Source organism: Microtus pennsylvanicus, chromosome 7, assembly GCF_037038515.1.
Source record: "Microtus pennsylvanicus isolate mMicPen1 chromosome 7, mMicPen1.hap1, whole genome shotgun sequence".
Classification (NCBI taxonomy): Eukaryota; Metazoa; Chordata; class Mammalia; order Rodentia; family Cricetidae; genus Microtus; species Microtus pennsylvanicus.
This window is the reverse complement of record NC_134585.1, coordinates 111646927-111668837: the sequence shown is the minus strand read 5'-3', so window position 1 is coordinate 111668837 and position 21911 is coordinate 111646927. Positions and strand designations below refer to the sequence as shown.

Sequence of the window (21911 nt, the reverse complement as noted above, 5' to 3'; positions counted from 1 at the left end):
GGAATTGAGAAGGGACCATTAGTTTATAAGTGGTAAAGGAGAAATACTGTGAAGAAATCATTAAAGAAAAGCAGCACAGCCACATAGGAAGGAGCACAGAGGAAGATGATTTCAAAAAGTTGACAACCATATTTTAAAATGTTGCAAATGAAGTTGAATGGAAATAATTTGGCTTATTTAAAGAAGCACACAGGCCTATTGTTGAGCAGTTTCTTTTTATTGTGTGTATGTGTCTGTCTGTCTGTCTGTTGGTGTCTGAGTGTATATTTATGCACTATGTGCTTACAAGATTCTTCAGAGGCCTGAAGAGACGTTGGATTCCCTGGAACTTGAGTTCCTACGCCCTTAGCAAGAGCAGCAAGTAAGTGCTCTTAGCTGCCACCACCACCACCACCACAGATATGTTTCTTTTCTTTATTTTTCTTTCCCCCAAGACAGGGTTTCTCTGTGTAGTCCTGGCTGTCCTAAAACTTGCTCTGTAGACCAGACTGGCCTTGAACTCAGAGCTCCATCTACTTCTGCCTCCTGAGTGCTGGGATTTAAGGCGTGACACACCACCCTGGCTCCTGTATTACCTTTTTTGTTTGTTTGTTTGTTTGTTTGTTTTTGGAGACAGGGTTTCTTTGTAGCTTTGGAGCCTGTCCTGGAACTAGCTCTTGTAGACCAGGCTGGCCTCAAACTCACATAGATGACCTGCTTCTGCCTCCCAAGTGCTGGGATTAAAGGTGTGCCCCACCACCAGCCGGGCTCTGTATTACTTAATTGATGACTACTCTTAGTGATAAATTTATCTTCATGACCAGCTTTAAAGTATTTGTTCTAGCATGTCTTCTGTCTTTTTCTTCCTCGTCTGATTTTAAAGAGTAAGTTTAGGCTATTGTTTGTTCTGTTGGGCTATCACAAACTGAAGCTTCTTACAAGCTAAAGGAAGAGTCTGAGTAGGTTCAGTTTCTTGGCAGGCTAAGGAAGAACTGATCCCCAAAATTGAGGACAATATGGGTAGCAGCAAGACTGTATCTTAATGACTCAGGGTAATTTATGAAAGACTTTTTTTTTTCTTATTTTCCCATTTTATTTCACTGATCTGAATTACAGAGACAGAGGTAGATGTAGATTAAAATTTTCATTTGCTACAGCTTGATCTAATCTTTGTATTCTGAATATTGCTACATGAACATTTTCAGTACATAGATAAATATACCTTATGTAGCCCCCATTAACTAAAAATTGAGCTACATTTGCAAACAAGATAAAACTCAGGTAGATAATTGCTATAAAGCATGTCCTGATTGTATACTTGTAAAATGCTTAGATGAAGTGTGTTTAAGGAAAAATTGGGTAATGTAATAGCACCCTTGGGAATTGTTAATTTTAACTTTTAGGTTAGCATACAATGAAGCAATGGGTTTAACTCTTCATTTACAGACTTGATTTATCTTTGGGACGCCTAGTGGATGTTTTTGTTGTGGTTTGGTTTGGTTGGTTTTTTCAGACAATGTTTCTCTGTGTAGCCCTGGCTGTCCTGGGACTTAATTTATAAAGAGTAGTACATATATAAATATGAGTAAATACAGGAGATGGAGAGATGGCTCCAAGGTCCTGAGTTCAATTCCCAGCAACCACATGGTGGCTCACAACCATCTATAATGAGATCTGGTACCCTCTTCTAGCATGCACATATATATATCGAATGCTAGCAGAACATGTATACCATAATAAAATTTTTTTTTAAGAATATGAGTAAATAGATACAAGAAACAAAAGGCTTGGGAAGAGATTTTGGGGGCAAGTGAAAATACACATGAATTAGTTTGAATCATTTGATTAAAGCAGTCTAAAGATAAAAGAAAAACAAATAGAAAATCCTGTTTTGTTTGTTTTTTAAGATAATTTTCATATTCAAGATAATAGCAGCGCTGGGCTGTGGTGGCGCACGCTTTTAATTCCAACACTTGGGAGGCAGATGCAGATGGATCTCAGTGAATTCGAGGCCAGCCTGGTCTACAAAGTGAGTTCCAGAACAGCCAGGATTGTTACGTAGAGAAATCCTGTCTCAAAAAAACAAGACAATAGCAGTAATATCAAGAGAAAATTGAAGCTTTTAATGGCTGAGATGGTGACAGGATAACTTGTTAACTGCTAGGGGCATGACAATAAAATAAGTGGAGACTGTGACCTGAGACTAAAGGCACAGTTTTCAAAGTCAGCACAACACGTGGCTTATTCTTCATTACTAGTGAAAACAAAGAAAGCAGTGGATAAAAATAAGGCATCCGCAAGGACATTGAAAACTGATATCATATTAGTTATATGGGAAATGGCGTTCTGATAACAACTTCTATGAAATTTAACAGTCTGATTTTTAGGAAGGTAACCAGGTATGTGTTTCAGATTCTATTATGCCCTGTTTTTCTTAAAGACGCCTAATAATGAGCAATTATGCTAGCAAAATTCTTAATCTAAACTTTTTATGTGAAGCAGCCCTTTGAATTGTCCCAACATCCTGAGATGGTCATGAATTTAGAACAATAAAAGAGTACAAACTTTAAATTTAAGCTTGACCTCTGTAAATTGAACAGGCTCATCAGCAAAGGGCACTGAAGGGTGATGAAACGATGCTTAGAGGTTAAGACTGTTTATAGCTGCTTCAGAGGACACTTTCCTCCCTAGCATCCACTTTAGGTGGTCAACTCATGGTGACCTAGTGCAGACATGTATGGCATATCCATACAGACACAAATAGATTTTTTAAAAATAATTTTTAAAAAGGTATTAATGTTTTATTTGGTTGGTTTTGTTGTTTTAAGACGGCCTCAAGTAGCCTAGGCTGGTCTCCAACTAGTGAGGATGACCTTAAGCTGATTGCCTCTCCTTCCCAAGTTCTTGATTACAGGCATATAGTGGTTACAGGGTTTTTGCTTGGTGTGTTGCTGTTGTTGTGGTTGGTTGGTTGGTTTTGGTATAAATGCATTCTAGAGGAACTAAAAGGAAAAAACAAATTTCCCTGATGTGGTTTGTTGAGAAAGTATATATATTGGTGTTTTGCCTGCATATATATGTCTGTGTGTGGATGTTAGATCCCCTGGAACTGGAGTTAACAGATAATTGTGAGCTGTAGTGTGGATGCTAGGAACTGAACTCCAGTTTTAGAAAATCCTAAAACTCCTTGGGGCTCCCTCGGATACTAGCCACTCAAATGGTACACATATACATGCAGTAAGACACTCGTGCAAAAATAAAAATGTTTAAAAAGTATGAGCCGTGGAGTCAGATTTGGATTTTCTTTTCATTTTTGCTAGTTTTTAGGCTCTTTTCATCTGTGGCATCTTTATTTCATGTGCAAGAGGTTTGCCTGCATATATATGTGTGTCTGTGTACCATGTGTGCCTGGTGTCTGAGAAAGTCAGATGAGGATTTCAGATTCCCTGGAACTAGAGTTATAGATGGTTGAGCTAATATGTGGGTGCTGTAAATTGAACCTGAGTCCTCAACAAGAGCAACAAGCACTCTTAACCACTGGAACAGCTTTCCAGTCCCAGTATAATTTTTTTTAACAGCATAAAATTTTTGTTCAATGTGTCATATAGCTCAGACTAATCACAAACTGACTATGTAGCTGAGGATGGCCTTAAATACCTGCATCCATCTCCCAAGTGCTAAGATTGCAGTCATGTATCATCACACCTAGCTCTGTGTATCCATCCATCCATCCATCCATCCTCCCTCCCTTCTTCCTGCCTCCCTCCCTTTCTTCCTACTACAGGTGTTCCTGACTGACCTGGAACTTTGCTGTGTAGACCCAGCTGATCTCCAACTCATAAATCATCCACCTTTGCTTCTTAGTGCTGAGATTAAAGGTCTGTGCCACTACACCTGATTTACATATCTTTTCTGATGCATGACCATTATTGAACTTGTGTCAGAGCCTGTGTATGATAAGACTGTAACCCAACCCTGTCTCCCCATTTTGATAAATGCTACCAAAGTGGGTATCAAAAAGCTTACACCAGTTTACTACCATGAAAGTATATGAATGTGTTAGCTCTATCAGAGGGTTTTATTTATTTTTGAGGCAGAATTTCTCTGTGTAACCTTGCTGTCCTGGAACTTGTGGACCAGGCTGGTCTCAAACTCAGCTGTCTGACTGCCTCTGCTTCCCAGGTGCTGGGATTAATGTCATGAGTCACCATAGTATGACTGTCGGAGGGTATTTTTTTAATTGATATTTATTGAGCTCTACATTTTTCTCTACTCTCCTCCCTGCCTCTCTCCCCTCCCCCCTTCAATGCTCCCAATTTACTCAGGAGATCATGTCTTTTTCTACTTTCTACTTCCTATGTAGATTAGATCTATGTAAGTCTCCCTTAGTGTCCGCAAGCTCTCTGGGATTGTGCTTTGTAGGCTGGCTTCTTTGCTTTGTTTTAAAACCACCTATGAGTGAGTACATGTGATAATTGTCTTTCTGTGTCTGGGTTACCTCACTCAAAATAATGTTTTCTAGCTCCATCCATTTTCCTGCAAAATTCAAGCTGTCGTTATATTTTTCTGCTGTGTAGTACACCACTGTGTAAATGTACCACATTTTCCTTATCCATTCTTTGGTCGAGGGGCATTTAAGTTGTTTCCAGGTTCTAGCTATGACAAACAGAGCTGCTATGAACATAAGTTGAGCACATGTCCTTGTGACACGATTGAGCATTCTTTGGATATATACCCAAAAGTGGTATTACTGGGTCTTGAGGAAGGTTGTTTCCTAATTTTCTGAGAAATCGCCACACTGACATCCAAAGGGGTAATCTTGGCCATTCTTACAGGTGTAAGATGGAATCTCATAGTTTTGATTTGCATTTCTCTGATGACTAAGGATGTCAAACATTTCCTTAAGTGTCTCTGTCAGAGGTATTTTAATCTTTGACAAAGCTCAACTTTTCTCAAAGTCTTCAAAATTAATTCATTGATTTGTTCATTTGTTGTAGAACCTTTTAATAGTTCAAACAAGTGAGTATCTACACTTTGGGCATCCACTGTTGAGACTCCAGGGATTTAGTTGAACAAAAAGTCATAGTTCTCAAAGTCATGTTCTGGTAATTTAATTCTACAGATTTATTTAAATTCTTTAATATTTCTATGAAATTAACTGCATAAAACTTTGCAAATACAAAAATCAAAGGCCTTTTGAATTTTTAAAAATTGATTTCAAATTTAGAAATTGTGATGTCACCCCCCCTTTTTAGTTTTTTTTCATTCTTTCTGAGCACTTTGCATTACATAAGTGTTGGCTTTTGTGGGTTTTTATATTGAATATTCCATTCTGTTTACTTCATCCCTCTTCCCTCTCCAAGCTAGCTATGTGGACCAGATTGTCTTTGAACTCACAGATCCTCCTGTCTCCTTCCAAGTGCTGGGAATAGGGTTTTGGCAATGTTGGTGAAGAAATAAGTGTAATTACATAAAAGTATATAATTTACTCAAATTATTAGGAGTTCTTTGAAAAAAAAAACATTTCCAAAATTGTATTTTCAGCACTCAAAAAAAGGCAGAAAGACTGCTATTTCAAGTCTAGCCTATGCTACATAGTACAAGGCCAACTAGAACTATATTACAAGACTGGTTTAAAACATCAAAACTAAATAAAGTTGAGTATATGTTTTCCTACGAGGGATTAAACAGTCTCTAAAGTGGTTAAAGGGTACAGAAAAGAGCACAGGTCAGTGGAGATTTAGAGAGAAGATCAAAGAGCAGTATAGCCTGGATCCCAATATCTTGCTACTAAGTAAGTCTTTCTAAGGACCATGTGGTAAGATTAAGATCTAAATATAAAGAAATAGGACTTTGTAGTTCATGATCTAAGTCGGTAGCCTAGAATAATGGTCCTCAAATTAATTTGATTATATGTCAGTAAGAAGCCTATGAAAGTTTATTTATGGATTGTGTTATTATACTGTGATTGTCTTGGAAGAGTACATATAATAAACATGAGAAATGTTATGAAAATAGGCTACTGTTAATGCAGATTTCTGTTATCTTCACAGATAAGTATGGTTTGTATACTCATTTGTTTTGTGGGCAGTATTTCTTGATTCTTTGTTTCTAAATTTTTTGGTAACAAGTCTTTACTTACTAGGTGCTGGGATTGAAATCATGTATTACCATGCTTGGTTTAAGTATTTGCTTTGTTTGGGAGCACTGGTTCTCTTCTGCAATCCTTTAATACAGTTCCTCGTGTTGTGGTGACCACAACCATAAAATTATTTTCATTGCTATTTCATAACTAATGGTTTTAGGTGACCCCCTCTCCCAAGGGTTGTGACCCACAGCTTGAAAACCACTGTTTTGGAGGATTGTTTTTGTTTGTGCTATTTTATCTTCTTTTGTCAAACAGGATTTCATTGTAGTTCGTGCTGGCCTTCAACTCAGTCTTCCTGCTTTATGCTGTCAAATGTTAGTTATACACATGAACCACCATGCTTGGCTTTTTTGTTTTGGTTTAAACTTCATCCTATTGTGAATTGATATCACAGGGATATTATATATGTAGTATGTTTTTTTTTCAGCTAATATAAGCCTGACATACTCATTAGATCTCATTATGTAGTCATTTCTTTCATAATGAGGTTGAATAGCTAGTACTGGGAATAGAAATGTCAACTCCCATGTGCTTATACTTACCTTCCACATAAGTTTCTGCAGAAAGTGCCTCTGCTGTGGAGTTGGCTGGATAACCTAATGTGTAGGGTCATTCAGTTGGGTATATTTAAACTGTAGTGGGCTGAGAGCAAATGAATAAAGAAATAAGGACTTCACTGTCAGCCTAGTGGGTTGTAGTTTAATTTTCAGAACATTTGAGTTATCTGTGAAATTTAACTGCTACATCAGCTTAATGGGGGCTGATCTGTAAATACAGAGAACCTACAGGAACTAATTTTTATCTCAGGCAGAAATGTAATTGCAGCATTTTTATTCTATTTCCCATTGAATTTTTTTTCAACACAGGGTTTTTGGTGTATCTCTAGCTGTCTTGGAGCTCGCTCTGTAGACCTCTGTCTGTAGGCCAGGTTGACATTGAGCTCGCAGATCCACCTTCTTCTGATTAAAGAAGAAGCACTAGGATTAAAGGCATGGGACCTCCACTGCCTGGCTACCACTAGAGTCTTATGACATTTTCAAAACTATGTAGAGCATAGGATGATAATTGTTTAATGTGTCTGAGAATACTTTTCAGTTTGACCTTTTTGTACGGATCATACTTGTTAACATTATGCTATGTTGCCACAGCTGTTTGTTATGGAGAACGTATTTACCTTGTCATCAGATCCTCAACCTATTCCTGCAACCCCTCCTTCACTTTCTTTACCCTTGTCTTCTACCTCATCTGGGACAAAAAAACAAAAGCGGAACCCCACTTACCAGAGATCTGTAAGTCAGGAAAGGAGTGATGCAGTTTGTCGTGCATCATGTTAAGCATGGCTTATAGAGGGCTGCGTGGTCTTGTTGAAATGCCTACAGACTCACTATAACTTTCTAATCATTTCGTTCACTTTGAATTTCAAAGGTAACTTTAGTAGTTTAGGCTGCTGCTCAAAGAAAGACTAAGAGTCTGAAACATTCATATTGCTTGCTTAGAACTTGTTGGAAGTGGAGGATTTCAGAACCTATCTTCACTTAATATGATTCTTGTGCTTTAATTGAATTGCCAAGTGGCTTTTGGAGAGAACTTAAAGCCCATGGTTTGAGTCATCTACCAGAGGATTTTTGGCAAATGATTCTGTTTCCTCCTTGGTAAAATGGGCATAGTATATTACTTTTATGGACTTTTGTGAAAATTGAGTTGATACACTGCAGAACAATGGCTTCTGTAAAGAAAATAGAACTTAATTACTAACAGGTGCGCTTTGATTTGCGTATTTTGAGTACCACATATTATTTTAACTGTTTATCGTGTGTGTGTGTGTGTGTGTGTGTGTGTGTGTGTGTGTGTGTGTGTGTGTTTGAGTTTGAAACAGAATTTCTGTGTAGCCCTATCTGTCCTAGAATTCTGTAGACCAGGGTGGCCTGGAACTTAGATCACCTGTGTCTGCCTCCTGAGTGCTGGGATTAAAGGCATGCGCCAGCAAGACCCAGTTTAACTGTTTATCTTGCAAGAATTTTGGTCTTTGGTGCTGGAGTGACAGCTCAGTGGTTAAGAGTGCTGGCTGTTCTGAGTACCGAGATTTGATTCCTGTACCCCCATTGTCTGTTTCCAGGGGACCAGTGCTCGTCATGAACAGTAGGCAGTGTGTGGTTCATAGATATACTGCAGGCAAAATGCTCATCGTGCACATAAAATAAAAAAGAATTTTGCTAATTTGAAGATAAAGCCTTTTAATAATTGTTCAATGTTTTTATGTAAGTGAAAATGCTTGTGTCATAATTTCAGTGAAAGGGACTTTTCTAAAACCGAATGTAAAGACTTGGAGATAGTGCTTCTGTGCTAAATTACTCAGCTAGCCTTTACTAGATTCTTTTTTCCATTTTTATGCTTCTTTTAAATTTATAATTTACTTTTATGATTTATGAAATACCCAAGGTATTTGACCTAAACCGATTCCACTGTATTGTAGTTGCTCAGTTTTTCACTGAAGAATGTTTCTTTTGCTTTGTCCGATCATAGACCTGATTATAGAAACAGATGACATTATTTAGAAATGTTGTTAGGATCTGGGTACTGCTTGGTTTCTTAGTAGGGAAAAGGTCTTGAGTGTTTAGGAATTAACATTGTCAGACAACTCTTGGCTGGGGATTTTTTTTAAATATTTATTTATTTATCATGTATACAATATTCTGTCTGTGTGTATGCCTGCAGGCCAGAAGAGGGCACCAGACCTCATTACGGATGGTTGTGAGCCACCATGTGGTTGCCAGGAATTGAACTCAGGACCTTTGGAAGAGCAGGCAATGCTCTTAACCACTGAGCTATCTCTCCAGCCCTTGGGATTTTTTTTATTAGAGTTTTTGACTCAATTTTTTCAATTATTTTTTTTTCATGGACTTGAGCATGCATTGCCCCCCCCTTTTTTTTTTAGTTTGAATTAAGCATAGAATAGAAAGTTTATTTTATTGTGTTAATCTCTACTAACTATGAATTCAACCTGCATGGCTTACTAGTGTAAAGATACCTACTTTAATATAAACATAGGTGTTAATAAATTTTAGTTTTTTTATGTTGATTACTTTTGTTCTATAATTGTTTCAGAAATTGAAAGTTAATATTAAAGTTAATATCGTTGCTTTACCTTAGTATTAAGCTTCAGGAATTGTTTGTTTGTTTCTTTTTAATAAGTGAGAATTCTTTCATAAGTGACAGCAATTACTTAAAGTTTCTTCTGAAATGTTAACTAAGTATTTTGGTAGTAAAAGTCTATAAGCTAACTTTTTTAAAAGAAATCTTTTAACTTCATTTTTTTTTACCTTTCCATAACAAAGAAAAATCTTTTAATAAGATTTAGAATGCTATGGATATTATGAACAGATCTATATATATTGAGTGGTTTGTTTGTTTTGTTTGTGTTTTTTTCTTTTTAAAACAGATGAGCTTTGATCCAAACCTTCTCCACAACAATGGACACAATGGGTACCCCAATGGTACTTCTGCAGCACTGCGCGAAACTGGGGTCATTGAGAAACTGTTGACCTCTTACGGATTTATTCAGTGTTCAGAACGGCAAGCCAGACTTTTCTTCCACTGCTCACAATATAATGGCAACCTCCAGGATTTAAAAGTAGGAGGTAACCTGTTAGTTCATCTTTTAACGCACTATTGCATGTATGCTAGTTCCTGAGGCAGCTTTCCAGTGTGTTAATAATCCATAGAAGATGGAACATTTTAGTTGTGCTTACTGAAGCGTATATCCTAATTTTTATTGTGGTGGTGTCTTTTTGAGATCTGAAAGACTTTACTGGTAAAAAGATAATTGAATTTTTTTTTTTTTTACTGTAGATACTTGGAAGATTTAAAGGGATGAAGTTACATGGTTTCTGTTTCAAAAAAAAAAAAGTCAGGCTGGAAAGGCTATAGCAGTTATGACTACTTTCTGCTCTTACATAGGACCTGCATTTAGTTTCTAGCACCCACACCTCAGCTCAAATTCCAGTTACAGGGGAACTGATGCTTTCTTCTGGCCTCTGTGGGCACCAGACACAAAATTCAATAGTCTGCATGTGTACATGCAGGCAGAACTCTCATACACATAAAAAAAAAAAATCTTTGAGAAATCTTTAAACAATTACTAACATAAAGATTTGGTGTACTGGGTACTGGAGATTCGTGCTATTTTGCATTATTTTGTTTAATCCTCTAATCGGTCTTGTGTGTTAGAAATTATTTTTATTTTACAGATAAGGCAGCCAAGTATAGAAAAGTTAAAATAAGTTTCCAAATACTGTAATCTTGTATTATCTCATTTGTAATGTGTCCAAATGCCATGGAAACTAGGACTGATTCTCTGGGTCTAAGGCAGTGACTCTGAAATGCTCGGGTGTATCAGTCACTTGGAAGGCTGGCTAAAATACATATTGCTGTACTTGATCCCCAGAGTTTGTCTTTGCCTAGGTCTGAAGTGAGGCTCAAGAATTTGCATGTCTCCTAAGCGCCCAGGTAATGTTGATGCTTCTGGCCTAGGAACCACCCTTTGAGAACCAATGGTCTAAGGCAGCTCAAATACTTGAAAGTAGAATTCAGCAGCAGAATGCCATTTTTCAAGCATTAGTCCAACAAACATAACACATTCTTTATTTTAGATGATGTTGAATTTGAAGTATCATCTGACCGGCGGACTGGGAAACCTATTGCTATTAAATTGGTGAAGATAAAACCAGAAATACATCCTGAAGAACGAATGAATGGACAAGTTAGTGACTTTGATAGTTTGTGTTTCCTTCGGGCCCCATATTTGCATATTTTTCACATTAGAAAGGAAGATTGTCCCCTGCCTCCTCAGTTTGCACGAAGAGAGTTCTAGTATATAAAGATAATTTAAAATTAGATCAGAAGCACAGGCGTTTCTTGACCTGAAATAAAAACATGGTCAAGACTCATTTGGGTTTTATACATAACCCTACGTCTTTACTTACAGTCGATTTGTATACTGTAAGTTTGAAACTTGGCAGCATGACATCCTCTTGTGGATCATATTAAAATGCATCCCTGTGTATAGTATAGAGGATATTAGAACTCATTTTATATTGCAGTGCTGCTCCTGAAATGATTAGCAATGGAAATTTTTTTTTTTTTGACTGGTAGGTTGTGTGCGCTGTTCCTCACAACTTAGAGAGTAAATCTCCAGCTGCCCCGGGTCAGAGTCCAACAGGGAGTGTATGCTACGAACGTAATGGGGTAAACTTGTGTATTTTTCTTAAACCTTTGCCTGATCCATCATGTGATCTATAAGCGTACTTTAAAATTCAAAGTAGAAAACGTAAGCTAGTTGCTAAAATCATTTTTAAAGTTGGTTTTAAGAGGCTTCAAGTGCAGCATAATAAAATTATTTTTAAAGAAAAAAATCCATAGGACTTCCAAGTGTGTTAGCTTGCCCAAGTGTGACCTTAGTTAGAACATTAAGGTAAAATGCTCCTTTAAATCACTTTTTGGTGGGTTGTGGGGCGTGGGGGTTTATACTGGTTCCTTTTAAGCACTAACTCCAGTTTTTTTTATTTGGAATGCCTTATGTAAAAATTGGTTTTTTTGAAATGTAACTACAGTCTCTGGGCAAATGCTTCCACGTGTGTAAGCTTTTTGAACTTGGATTGCTGCTTAGCTGTGGACTCAGAAGTCATCAGCACCATGGAGGGGGAAGTGTGTTTATGAATAAGACAACTTGTCATACTGCATTATAATTTTAAGAATTTTGGCTTTAAAATGCCAGTATAAGAAGTATTTAAGTAAAGCACATTGTACAGTGAACATGCATCCTGCTGGGATAATAATAATAGCTTGTTAATTCACAGGAAGTGTTTTATCTGACTTACACCTCTGAAGACGTGGAAGGGAATGTTCAGCTGGAAACTGGAGATAAAATTAACTTTGTAATTGATAACAATAAACAGTAAGTGCTCTTCAATGTTTTCCTAACCTAAATGACTTTTGTTTACATTAAATTTGAAGTGAGAGCCAGGTGTGATGGTGCGCCCTCCTCATAGTCCCATAGAGCGCTGGGATTAAAAGCTACCTTCTGGCTCAAAACATTGTCATTTTCAGGGAACTACCTACTCAGTGAAGATTTTTGAAGACTGGCCAATACTTAAGATGAGTTTTGAAAGAACAATGAAAAGTCAGATAAGAAATGAGGAAAACTGTGATCAGAGATATATCATGACAATTGGGGAAAATGGCTAGAAGTTTGACTTAGCTTTGTTGGTTGGATTATAGGAATATGAGATAAGCTTCATGATCCTTGAAAGAACTGGAGGAAATAGATTATTAGGGTTGTGTAAGTGCTAGAGATAGTAGGCTCCTGGATGCTCTAGACTTGTAGTGACTTTAGTGAGAATGGAAGATAAAAATGAGCCAGGGATTTGGATATGAATGTCAAATTACATGGGGTCAGAATCTAGATACTATTTCTTTCTGATCTGGTTTAAGAGGCAGATGGTAGACTAAGGAGTAATTGAACACTATATGGATCATAGTTGTTAGAATGCTAAAAATGGAAACTGGATTGTGGGTTTCTATTATTAATTTTAGACGAAGCATCTTAATTAAATATGAAGTACAACACCAGAGAATGGATATGGCATGGGAGAGTTTCAGAAGGGCCACTGGAAATATTATTTTATCTTTAATAATTTATCTCTGTCAAAGACTTGTACTAAATAATTTTTTTTTTTTTGCCTAGTACTTTCTTATTTGAGAATGGGTCTTTTGTCTCTTGTGGAACTCACTATATAGACTAGACTAGCCTCAAACTCACATCCTCCTGCCTCTGTTTCCTGAGTGCTAGGATTAAAGACGAGCACCACCATGTCTGATATTTATTTAATGTGTATGTGTGTGTACTGCATGCATGCATACAGTGCCTCAGGAAGCTAGAAGAGGGCAACTCCTGGAACTGGAGTTTACAAGTGGTTGTGAGCCACATCCATGCCCCCATTCCCCACATGGGTGCTAGGTATTAATCCCATGTCCTCTAAAAAGAAGCAGCAAGCACTTTTAACTTCTGAGCAATTTCTCCAGCCCCTTCACTTAATCCTCAAAAGAACATTACTTCAGTTGTCTCAATTTAGATAATTGCTCTTCTATTACAACATTGACCCCCAGCAATACTATTGTGTCTTAAACAATTTATACTATCTTTGAGATTAACTTGAGTTTATATTGCTATTGTTTTGTTCAGAGATTTGGGCAGTGTAGCCATATGGGGTATTTTAAATGTTTTCAGTTCTTTTTGGTTTTTCTGTGACAGAGCTTTGGAGCGTGTCCTGAAACTAGCTCTTGTAGGCCAGGTTGGCCTCGTACTAACAGATCTGCCTGCCTCTGCCTCCCAAGTGCTGGGATTAAAGGCGTGTGCCACCACTGGCCGGCGTGTTTTCAGTTCTCTAATAGGGTGAATATCATTTTCAAAATATGGAAAAATCTGTCTCTTGGAGGGCAGGAATAAGATGGTGGTACGTGCCTTTAATCCCAGCACTCAGGAGACAGAGACAGGATGATCTCTTTGAGGCCAGCCTGGTGTACATAGTCAATTCCAGGACAGCCAGGGAGGGCTCCGTGGAGAAACCCTGTCTCAAAAACAAACAAAAAAGATAAAGGAATAGTTACTAAATTTATCACTTACTGATAATAGACCTTTTATTCTTACGACCAATACCTTACTGTGTAACTTGTCATGCTTACCTGGCTATAAAACTAGAGTTTTTCACCTTTGATGGTATTCAAGTTTGTCTGTGTTTCAGTTCTTCTGTTAGGATTGCTAAGTAGAGTAGCACATCACATACCCAAGTAAAAGTTGTATTTCTAAGTTTAAAAAAATACTTCACAAATTCATGAAAAGAATTTTGAGTTAGATAAGATGGAGCGTTTTTTCCATATAGAAGCATCAGATATCATAAACCTTAAGTATGTTTTTAATAATAACAGAAAATTTAAAACCTAGAAAAATGGTTTCTTTCTTTTTTTTTTTTTTTTTTTTTAGACTCACTAGTTTGTAACCAACTCAAATAATACAACCTTTTTGATTTCTCTCTTCTCCAGCACTGGTGCTGTAAGTGCTCGTAATATTATGCTTTTGAAAAAGAAACAAGCTCGCTGTCAAGGAGTAGTTTGTGCCATGAAGGTAAATGTTAATACAGTTGAAAGTTTTAGATTTGCTGTTTTGTTTTTGAACTGCTTTTAAGCTTTGTACTACAAACCTGAACCCGCTTGATGTTCCTGTCTTCTGGTTTAAGATTTATTCCTCATTAACTTAAACTGGAATTTCATAAACTCCTTGATTGCTAGTTCTCTAAGTCCTAGTAAAGGTAGACTTTACCAAGTTATACTGTTTGGCCTATACTATAATCTTATGATAAAGTTTACTTTTTTTTTAAGTTATCATGCATTTGTATATTGATTGGTAATTAATATTCTTGTGTTTGGGGTCTGCTTTTTGCTTTAGGAGGCGTTTGGCTTTATTGAAAGAGGTGATGTGGTAAAAGAGATATTCTTTCACTATAGTGAATTTAAAGGTGACCTAGAAACCTTACAGCCTGGAGATGATGTGGAATTCACAATCAAGGACAGAAATGTAAGATGGTTCATTCACTAACTTGATCATGGGCCTTTTACTATTAATTAGGAAGCGCTTAAAATTATGTGACCCCTTGCCCATTCCACCCTCTTGATTTAGGGTAAAGAAGTTGCAACAGATGTCAGACTATTGCCTCAAGGAACAGTCATTTTCGAAGATATTAGTATTGAACATTTTGAAGGAACTGTAACCAAAGTTATCCCAAAAGTACCCAGTAAAAACCAGGTGAGTTGTCTTTATTGGACTAGTCAGTAGTATAGTATTTACTATATATTTATAGTAATTTAGTATTACCCTAAAATTGTAATCTGCCTGGTAAATTTTGTGTAGGGAAGTAAAAACCTAAATAGATTCTAAGGCTATCTATCGCTCAATGACAGAGGGCTGTCTTATCATGCACAGAGTCCCCAAGTGCTACAGAAAGAAAAGACAAACATACTGATGGGTGTTTTTTTTTTTTTCTGAGTGATTAAGAAAGGTCCTTACTATACTGGACTGCATTTGCTTCTCCATTTCCCCCTCTTACCATTTGTTAATTTGTTGGGTGGTAGAGTGAGAGGTGTTATTGCTGGGCAAATGTGGGCTATAAAAGGCTAAAAAAGGTTTTACCCAAACATTCCATGGTATCGTAGTACAGTCTTAACTGCAGTGTTTAATTTTATGGTTGTTATGGGACCTTAGACCATGAAGCTTTCTTACTGGGTTTTATATTGTCAGCACATTTTTTTTCCTTCAGGGTGCTATATTACAAGCTATTTACCATGTGTTCTTCTTGTTTGACTTAGAGCTAAAAAGGATGAGAAATCTCCAGCTAAAATCGTTTTTCCTTCTCATCAGAATGACCCATTGCCAGGACGAATCAAAGTTGACTTTGTGATTCCTAAAGAACTTCCCTTTGGAGACAAAGACACAAAATCCAAAGTGACCCTGCTGGAAGGTGACCATGTTAGGTTTAATATTTCAACAGACCGACGTGACAAATTAGAACGAGCAACCAACATAGAGGTTCTATCAAATACATTTCAGTTCACTAATGAAGCCAGAGAAATGGTAAGTGTTTAGTATTATTGGGTTGTTGTCTAACATTTAGGGTTTAGTGATGGATTTTGATTGACACTATTAGCTGGGAACTTCTTAGGCTGATGATATAGTGAATAAAGGTGCTTGCTTCCAAGCATGACAGCCTGCGTTCAAGCCCCGGTATACATATGATGAAAGGAGAGAACCAGTTCCTGTAAGTCGTTAGAGGAACAAGTGTGAGCTAATAACTACCTTATTAAGTAGCTAAGAACTGTACATGAATTGGTCTGGGCATTTTTCTTACTCTTAGTTATCTTAGAAATGCTTATAAATTAAGTTTAGATTGGAAATGTGAATGATTGCTAATATAAGACTTCAAGAAGTATTTTCTTAAGATTTCCTCTGTGATGTTTAGTAAGCATTATGTTAAACAATGCTAAATAGAGCTTGTTTCTCTTATAATGTTTTGCATATTCTTTTTAATGAGTATATGTCTAGGAATGGTGTACCTGACATGTTACCCAAGTATAACATTCTGTGGACTGACTTTTCTCAGATACAGTTTATAATTAGTATTGTTTGGGATCATAACATCAGTAGCATGTCTCAATGTTGTCAGTAAAAACATAGTTTTTGTAAGTTCCTTGTTTGTTAAGACAGGATTTCTCTAGAGTCCTGAAGACCAGGTAGGCCTTGAACTTATATAGATCTACCTGCCTCTGCCTCCCTAGTACTGGGATTAAATATGTATGTCTCCACAGTTCTGGCCCTTGCCTTTTTTTTTTAAACTTGTTTAATGTGTATGGGAGTTTTGCTTGCATGTATGCGTATGTATGTATGTACTGTGAGTGCCTGGTACATATAGAGGACAGAAGAGGGCATCAGATTTCCTGGAATTAGAGTTACAGGTGGTTGTAAACTGCTGTGTAAATTCCTGGGATCAAACCTGAGTCCTACACATGAACATTAAGCCCTCTTTCCAAATTCAAGTTTCTCAGATGGAGTCTCTTTTATGCTTTATGCTATAAAGTATATATCCTAGTCACCATTAGGAGTTTGAAAAGGATTAAATATCAAAACTTTCATGTCATATTCAAAACTGGTAGTTATCTATTTCTGCATAAATAATCAATGTGCAGTTAATTGACAGCTATGTTATTTTAGTAAACATGAGTGTCTTGCATGTTCCAAGTTCTGTGGATACAGTAGTCCACAAAGCCTTTGTTTTCATATAGGATGAAAGAAAACATGAGGAAGAAACAAAACAATACATTTTGTCCTTTACATCTTAAGTTTTTTCTGTGTCTAAATTTATACAAGATTTTAAAATAGTAAAGGATTGCTTTTGTCATTCATGAGGTATATCAGTAAATATTTGAAATTTTTACGTTACATTGTCATTTGGCTTTTTATTAAATGTATGTATGGTTATCTCATAATCTTATAATGTACATTTGCCACAGAGTGGCACCTGGAAATTCTTAAAATTATTAGGGTCAAAAATTTTTTTGAAGGTTGGTCAGGCTCCAGTGTGTAGATAGGTAACCCAGATTTGATGTGGGGTTTATAAAAAAAACATTTTTAAGAAAAAAATACTATGTGAAATTAGTTTATATATAAATGAAAAACTCCCAAACTGATATAATATTCATATTGGTTTTTTGAAGGAATAAATTAACTTGATGGTGATTCTGAACTTTTGTTTTTGACAAACTGCATAACCAGTAAAATTGTTATTTGGGTTTCAGGGTGTGATTGCTGCCATGAGAGATGGTTTTGGTTTCATCAAGTGTGTGGATCGTGATGCTCGTATGTTCTTCCACTTCAGTGAGATTCTAGATGGGAATCAGCTCCACATTGCAGATGAAGTAGAATTTACTGTGGTTCCTGTGAGTAGTTGTTGGGGAAGGTGTTTAGGATTGGTTTTTTTGCTGTCTTTTTTTGTAATCTTAAAGTTAGTTTTTCTTTTATTTGTAGGATATGCTCTCTGCCCAAAGAAATCATGCTATTAGGATCAAAAAACTTCCCAAGGGCACGGTTTCGTTCCATTCCCATTCAGATCATCGTTTTCTGGGCACTGTAGAAAAAGAAGCCACTTTCTCCAATCCTAAAACCACAAGCCCAAATAAAGGCAAAGATAAGGCAAGTGTTATGTGATCCAGTTGGTTTGTATATCTTTTATCTTTGCTTACAAACAAATTCAATGCAGTCCACCTAATAATACATTGTCCCCTTTTTGGAGAGGGGGAAGAGGGGCATTTGAGACAGGGTTTCTCTGTGCCTTTGCTGGAACTAGCTCTTGTAGCTGAGGCTGGCCTCGAACTCATAGAGTCTTCCTCCCAAGTTCTGGGATTAAAGGTGTGTCCACTACCACCCGGTTTAGATTGTCTTCTTTTTAAAATTCTCTATACACAAGCCATGATGGTACTGGCCTAGGATTCTGACATTTGTCAGGTAGAGACTAGAATATCAGGAGTTCATTTTCAGCTATTTAGAGCATTCAGACAAGCTTGGTTTTTAAAGTATCTGTAATATTAACATTTCTTAGCTTCAGCATCAACATTTTGCAGGTGGGATGTTTTAGTAGTGTCCTAGTTTCCTCCCAGTATACCAGATAAAATGTCTCCATGAATTGCTAAGTGAACTGTGGGAGGTAAAACTGCTTCATTTAAGAACCACTCATCAAAAGCCTTTACCTCTACATTGATCAGAGTTTTCCAAACTGTGTATAATCATATTCATGTGTTTGTATTCCCATTTTCATTTATTAACAAGTGTCTTGATTACACAGAAGTCTAAATTCTGCTTTCACAAATATGTTGAGAGTTGTCCAGAATGATTCTTATGGAGTGTAAAGTTTTCTATAGTCCCAACAGCCTCCCTCCTCCCATAAATACAAAAGCAAGTTCTTAAGAGAACTCTGAAAAAGTAAATAACTTAGAAGGTCTGGGATGGTTTTATTAAGGTATTTGCATTTAATATGTGGAGATAGAATAAAGTGCATTTCTGGCAGAAAAAGGTGTAGATAAGAAAAAGGGGGAGGGAGGTTTTCTTTAGAAAGCAGCAGATAACTCATTTGAAGAAGGTAGATTGTGTGTGGATTGGTTGAGAAAAGAGCATTGATTGCCAAGTTCAGTGACGAACTTTGGTGTGTACTTGAAGATTGTCAATTTGGGAGTGACAGTCATGTACTCTAGGACCATGATGCTAGTAGTATAACTCTAAATGAGGTAGTCAATTATAAGGTACATGAAAGAGTTACCAGAAAACAAATCATTTTAAAATAATTACCAAGGGGGCATTGTGCTGGTTTGGTACTGCGGTTTATTTTTAACCTTAAGACTTCCCGGTACCTGGAGATAGTTTCGATAATACAAATTGCTTACCTGGTAAATAGCTCATGTTTAAGAAATTAATGTATAAATAATTATAAAGAATGCGAATTGCAAAAGAACATAAGTGAGCTGGTTTTGGTTATGGAATAGCAGTGAGGTGTGAAATTTAGGGTGTCCAGGCAGTCAGCGGTTTCTGTCATTTCTCACATTGTTTTGGAAGTTGCTTGCACTTCCTGATTACTCAGTTAATACTTCCTTTTTGGGTCTCTGGTGTAATTGAAGACTAAGATAGTTAAGAGTTTTCCTTCTTTATGAGAGTCAGAAAAGAAATTCACTAAAGAAGTGTATAGTATTTAATGTTGAAAGATATCAAAAGAATAGTTTTGGATGGTAATACAAGTTATGATAGAAAGTAAATTAGGTACAAGACTTTGGACTAACCAAAATAGGATAGATATGGAGTATTTTCTCTGAATTTGTCAAATGCAAATGGATTAGACATTGCTGATGTACTTATTGCCTGTATATATTGCATAGAGTTACTATGTTTATTATATATAGTTTTCTTATATTACTTACTTTTTTTATTGTAGACTAAAAGGGGAAATATGGTGATGTTTTATTTGTGTTTTAACAAATAAAGATCAGAGTGCACAGTTAGCCACACCAGGCAACCATACAGTCCAGGCAATGGTGGCATACACCCAACAGCCACACTAGTTAGCCATAGAGGCTGAGTGGTGGTGGTGCAAGCCTTTAATCTCAGCCCTAAAGAGGAATATAAGCAGAAACAGCTCAGGGTCTCAGTCTGCAGTCTGAGGTTTGGTGGAGAGCTTTGCAGTTCACAGTCAGTCAAAGGATAGGGTCACCCCTTTGTTTGTTTGAGCCTTGATAGGAACTCCTTAGTGATTTGTCTGCCTTGCTTTTCTTTTCTTCAGCTTGCACCCAAACATCTGTCTCTGGGTTTTTATTAATTGTGCTACTGTAGGGAAGAAGACAAATTAATGATGTTGACATTATTCTTATAGAAATAGTGTTAAACCACAAAAGCGATAGTTTGTTTACAGGTTATATATAAAAATATATGTGTGTAAAAATTGTTAGTGTTGAAATTTCAATTTGTGCTAGTTTGTTGTGTTTGGTTTGGTTTTTCGAGACAGGGTTCCTCTGTAGCTTTGGAGCCTGTCCTGGAACTAGCTCTTGTAGACCAGGCTGGCCTCTAACTCAGAGAAATCCACCTGCCTCTGCCTCCTAAGTGCTGGGATTAAAGGTGTGCACCGCCGCCGCCACCCAGCTTCTGCTATTTCAGCTGCTACTTATGAATATTAAAGAATCTTCTTTATGAGAAGCCTAAGTTTTATGCTGCAAAATTTTTCTCTTGGCTAGAAATGACCTATTCAACTTAATTTCTGATAAGAGTAAAAAGGCTCAGTGATATAAGTAGATTGAGGCAGCTGTAATTAAAGGCAGTCATACCTTTTATTCATGTGTTTTATTTTGAGGGTCCTGGAATAAATTCCTATCGCTCTGCCAATTCTTTGTGTTAAGGATTTCTAAGTTCTGTAGGTAGTTAGTTCTTTTTTTTTTTTTTTGTTATAATTTGTTAGTGTTCTTAAGGATATTTATTTGTATTTTGTATTTTTTAGGAGGCGGAAGATGGCATTATTGCTTATGATGACTGTGGGGTGAAACTGACTATTGCTTTCCAAGCCAAGGATGTGGAAGGATCTACTTCTCCTCAGATAGGAGATAAGGCAAGATAATTAATTTATAATTCTTCTTATTTGAGGAAAAGTTCATGGTTGATCATAAACCCTGATGGATGCTTTACATGTCGTTAAGTTTGGCTAAACATTTTTGTACTTGAAAGGTAAAATGTATAATTAAAACAGAGTCTTGTGAGCTTAAAACATACGGAATACTAGGTTTTTAAATATGAGATATTTATAGATACAGGTGTGGTGCATACACCTGTAATTCTAGCACTCAGTAGGCAAGGTGACAGCTGTTAGATAGTTTAAATACGTCCACAAGAAAACGTAAAGTACTTACTGAAATAGACCCAGTTTAAATGATGCCGGGGATTTATACTGCTTGCCTTTTCAGACAGCCTTCTTTTGGAGACATTAAGAGTATACATCGAGGAACAAATCTTAATGCTTTATGAAAAATGACTTGACAGCAAGTTTTTCTGGAAATTACTCTATTAAAATAATTACAAAAGAGATGTGGAGTAAAAAAGCATGGTTGGGGGTGTTTTAGATTTTGTTTTTAGAATTACAGAACTTGACATGGACGTGACAATGATACTAATGACTCTCTCTCTCTCTTTTTTTTAATGTAGGTTGAATTTAGTATTAGTGACAAACAGAGACCTGGACAGCAAATTGCAACTTGTGTGAGACTTTTAGGTCGTAATTCTAACTCCAAAAGGCTCTTAGGTTATGTGGCAACTCTGAAAGATAATTTTGGATTTATTGAAACAGCTAATCATGATAAGGAAATATTTTTCCATTATAGGTAAGGTAAAGTATTGGGCAGCATACTATTTATATTCTTTTGCATTAGAGTTTCAAAAATTTAATCAATTGATACTTTTTTGTAATTGTAGTTTTTGAGACCCAGTTTTTCTGTTTGTAATTATGGCAAGATGTATGTAGAAATACACTTACCTGCCTTTTTTATAATTTCTTCTTCAATAAAAGAATACTGTTTTGTTATAAATATTGATATGAGAATGTGATTTGTTATACACAGTTATAGTATATAGTATAAAGTATAGTTGAACCAGAACTAA

At 36.5% G+C, this 21911-nt stretch overlaps 1 protein-coding gene across 5 annotated transcripts in view; it reads left to right on the top strand.

Annotated features, from left to right (window-relative positions):
* Csde1 (cold shock domain containing E1) overlaps positions 1-21911 on the top strand; it is a 38421-nt gene that overhangs the window by 9986 nt on the left and 6524 nt on the right. The window contains exons 2-15 of one of the 5 annotated variants that reach the window (XM_075981765.1): positions 3764-3857; positions 7276-7416; positions 9567-9765; positions 10777-10886; positions 11279-11371; positions 11983-12080; positions 14225-14306; positions 14628-14756; positions 14859-14984; positions 15597-15809; positions 17528-17668; positions 17757-17921; positions 20761-20868; positions 21459-21634. In XM_075981765.1, coding sequence (XP_075837880.1) covers positions 7285-7416; positions 9567-9765; positions 10777-10886; positions 11279-11371; positions 11983-12080; positions 14225-14306; positions 14628-14756; positions 14859-14984; positions 15597-15809; positions 17528-17668; positions 17757-17921; positions 20761-20868; positions 21459-21634 — 1772 coding nt within the window. In that variant the 5' untranslated portion in view covers positions 3764-3857; positions 7276-7284. The remainder of the gene's footprint in view (positions 1-3763; positions 3858-7275; positions 7417-9566; positions 9766-10776; positions 10887-11278; positions 11372-11982; positions 12081-14224; positions 14307-14627; positions 14757-14858; positions 14985-15596; positions 15810-17527; positions 17669-17756; positions 17922-20760; positions 20869-21458; positions 21635-21911) is intronic. The other 4 variants (XM_075981764.1, XM_075981767.1, XM_075981766.1 and 1 more) reach the window with 4 other exon arrangements.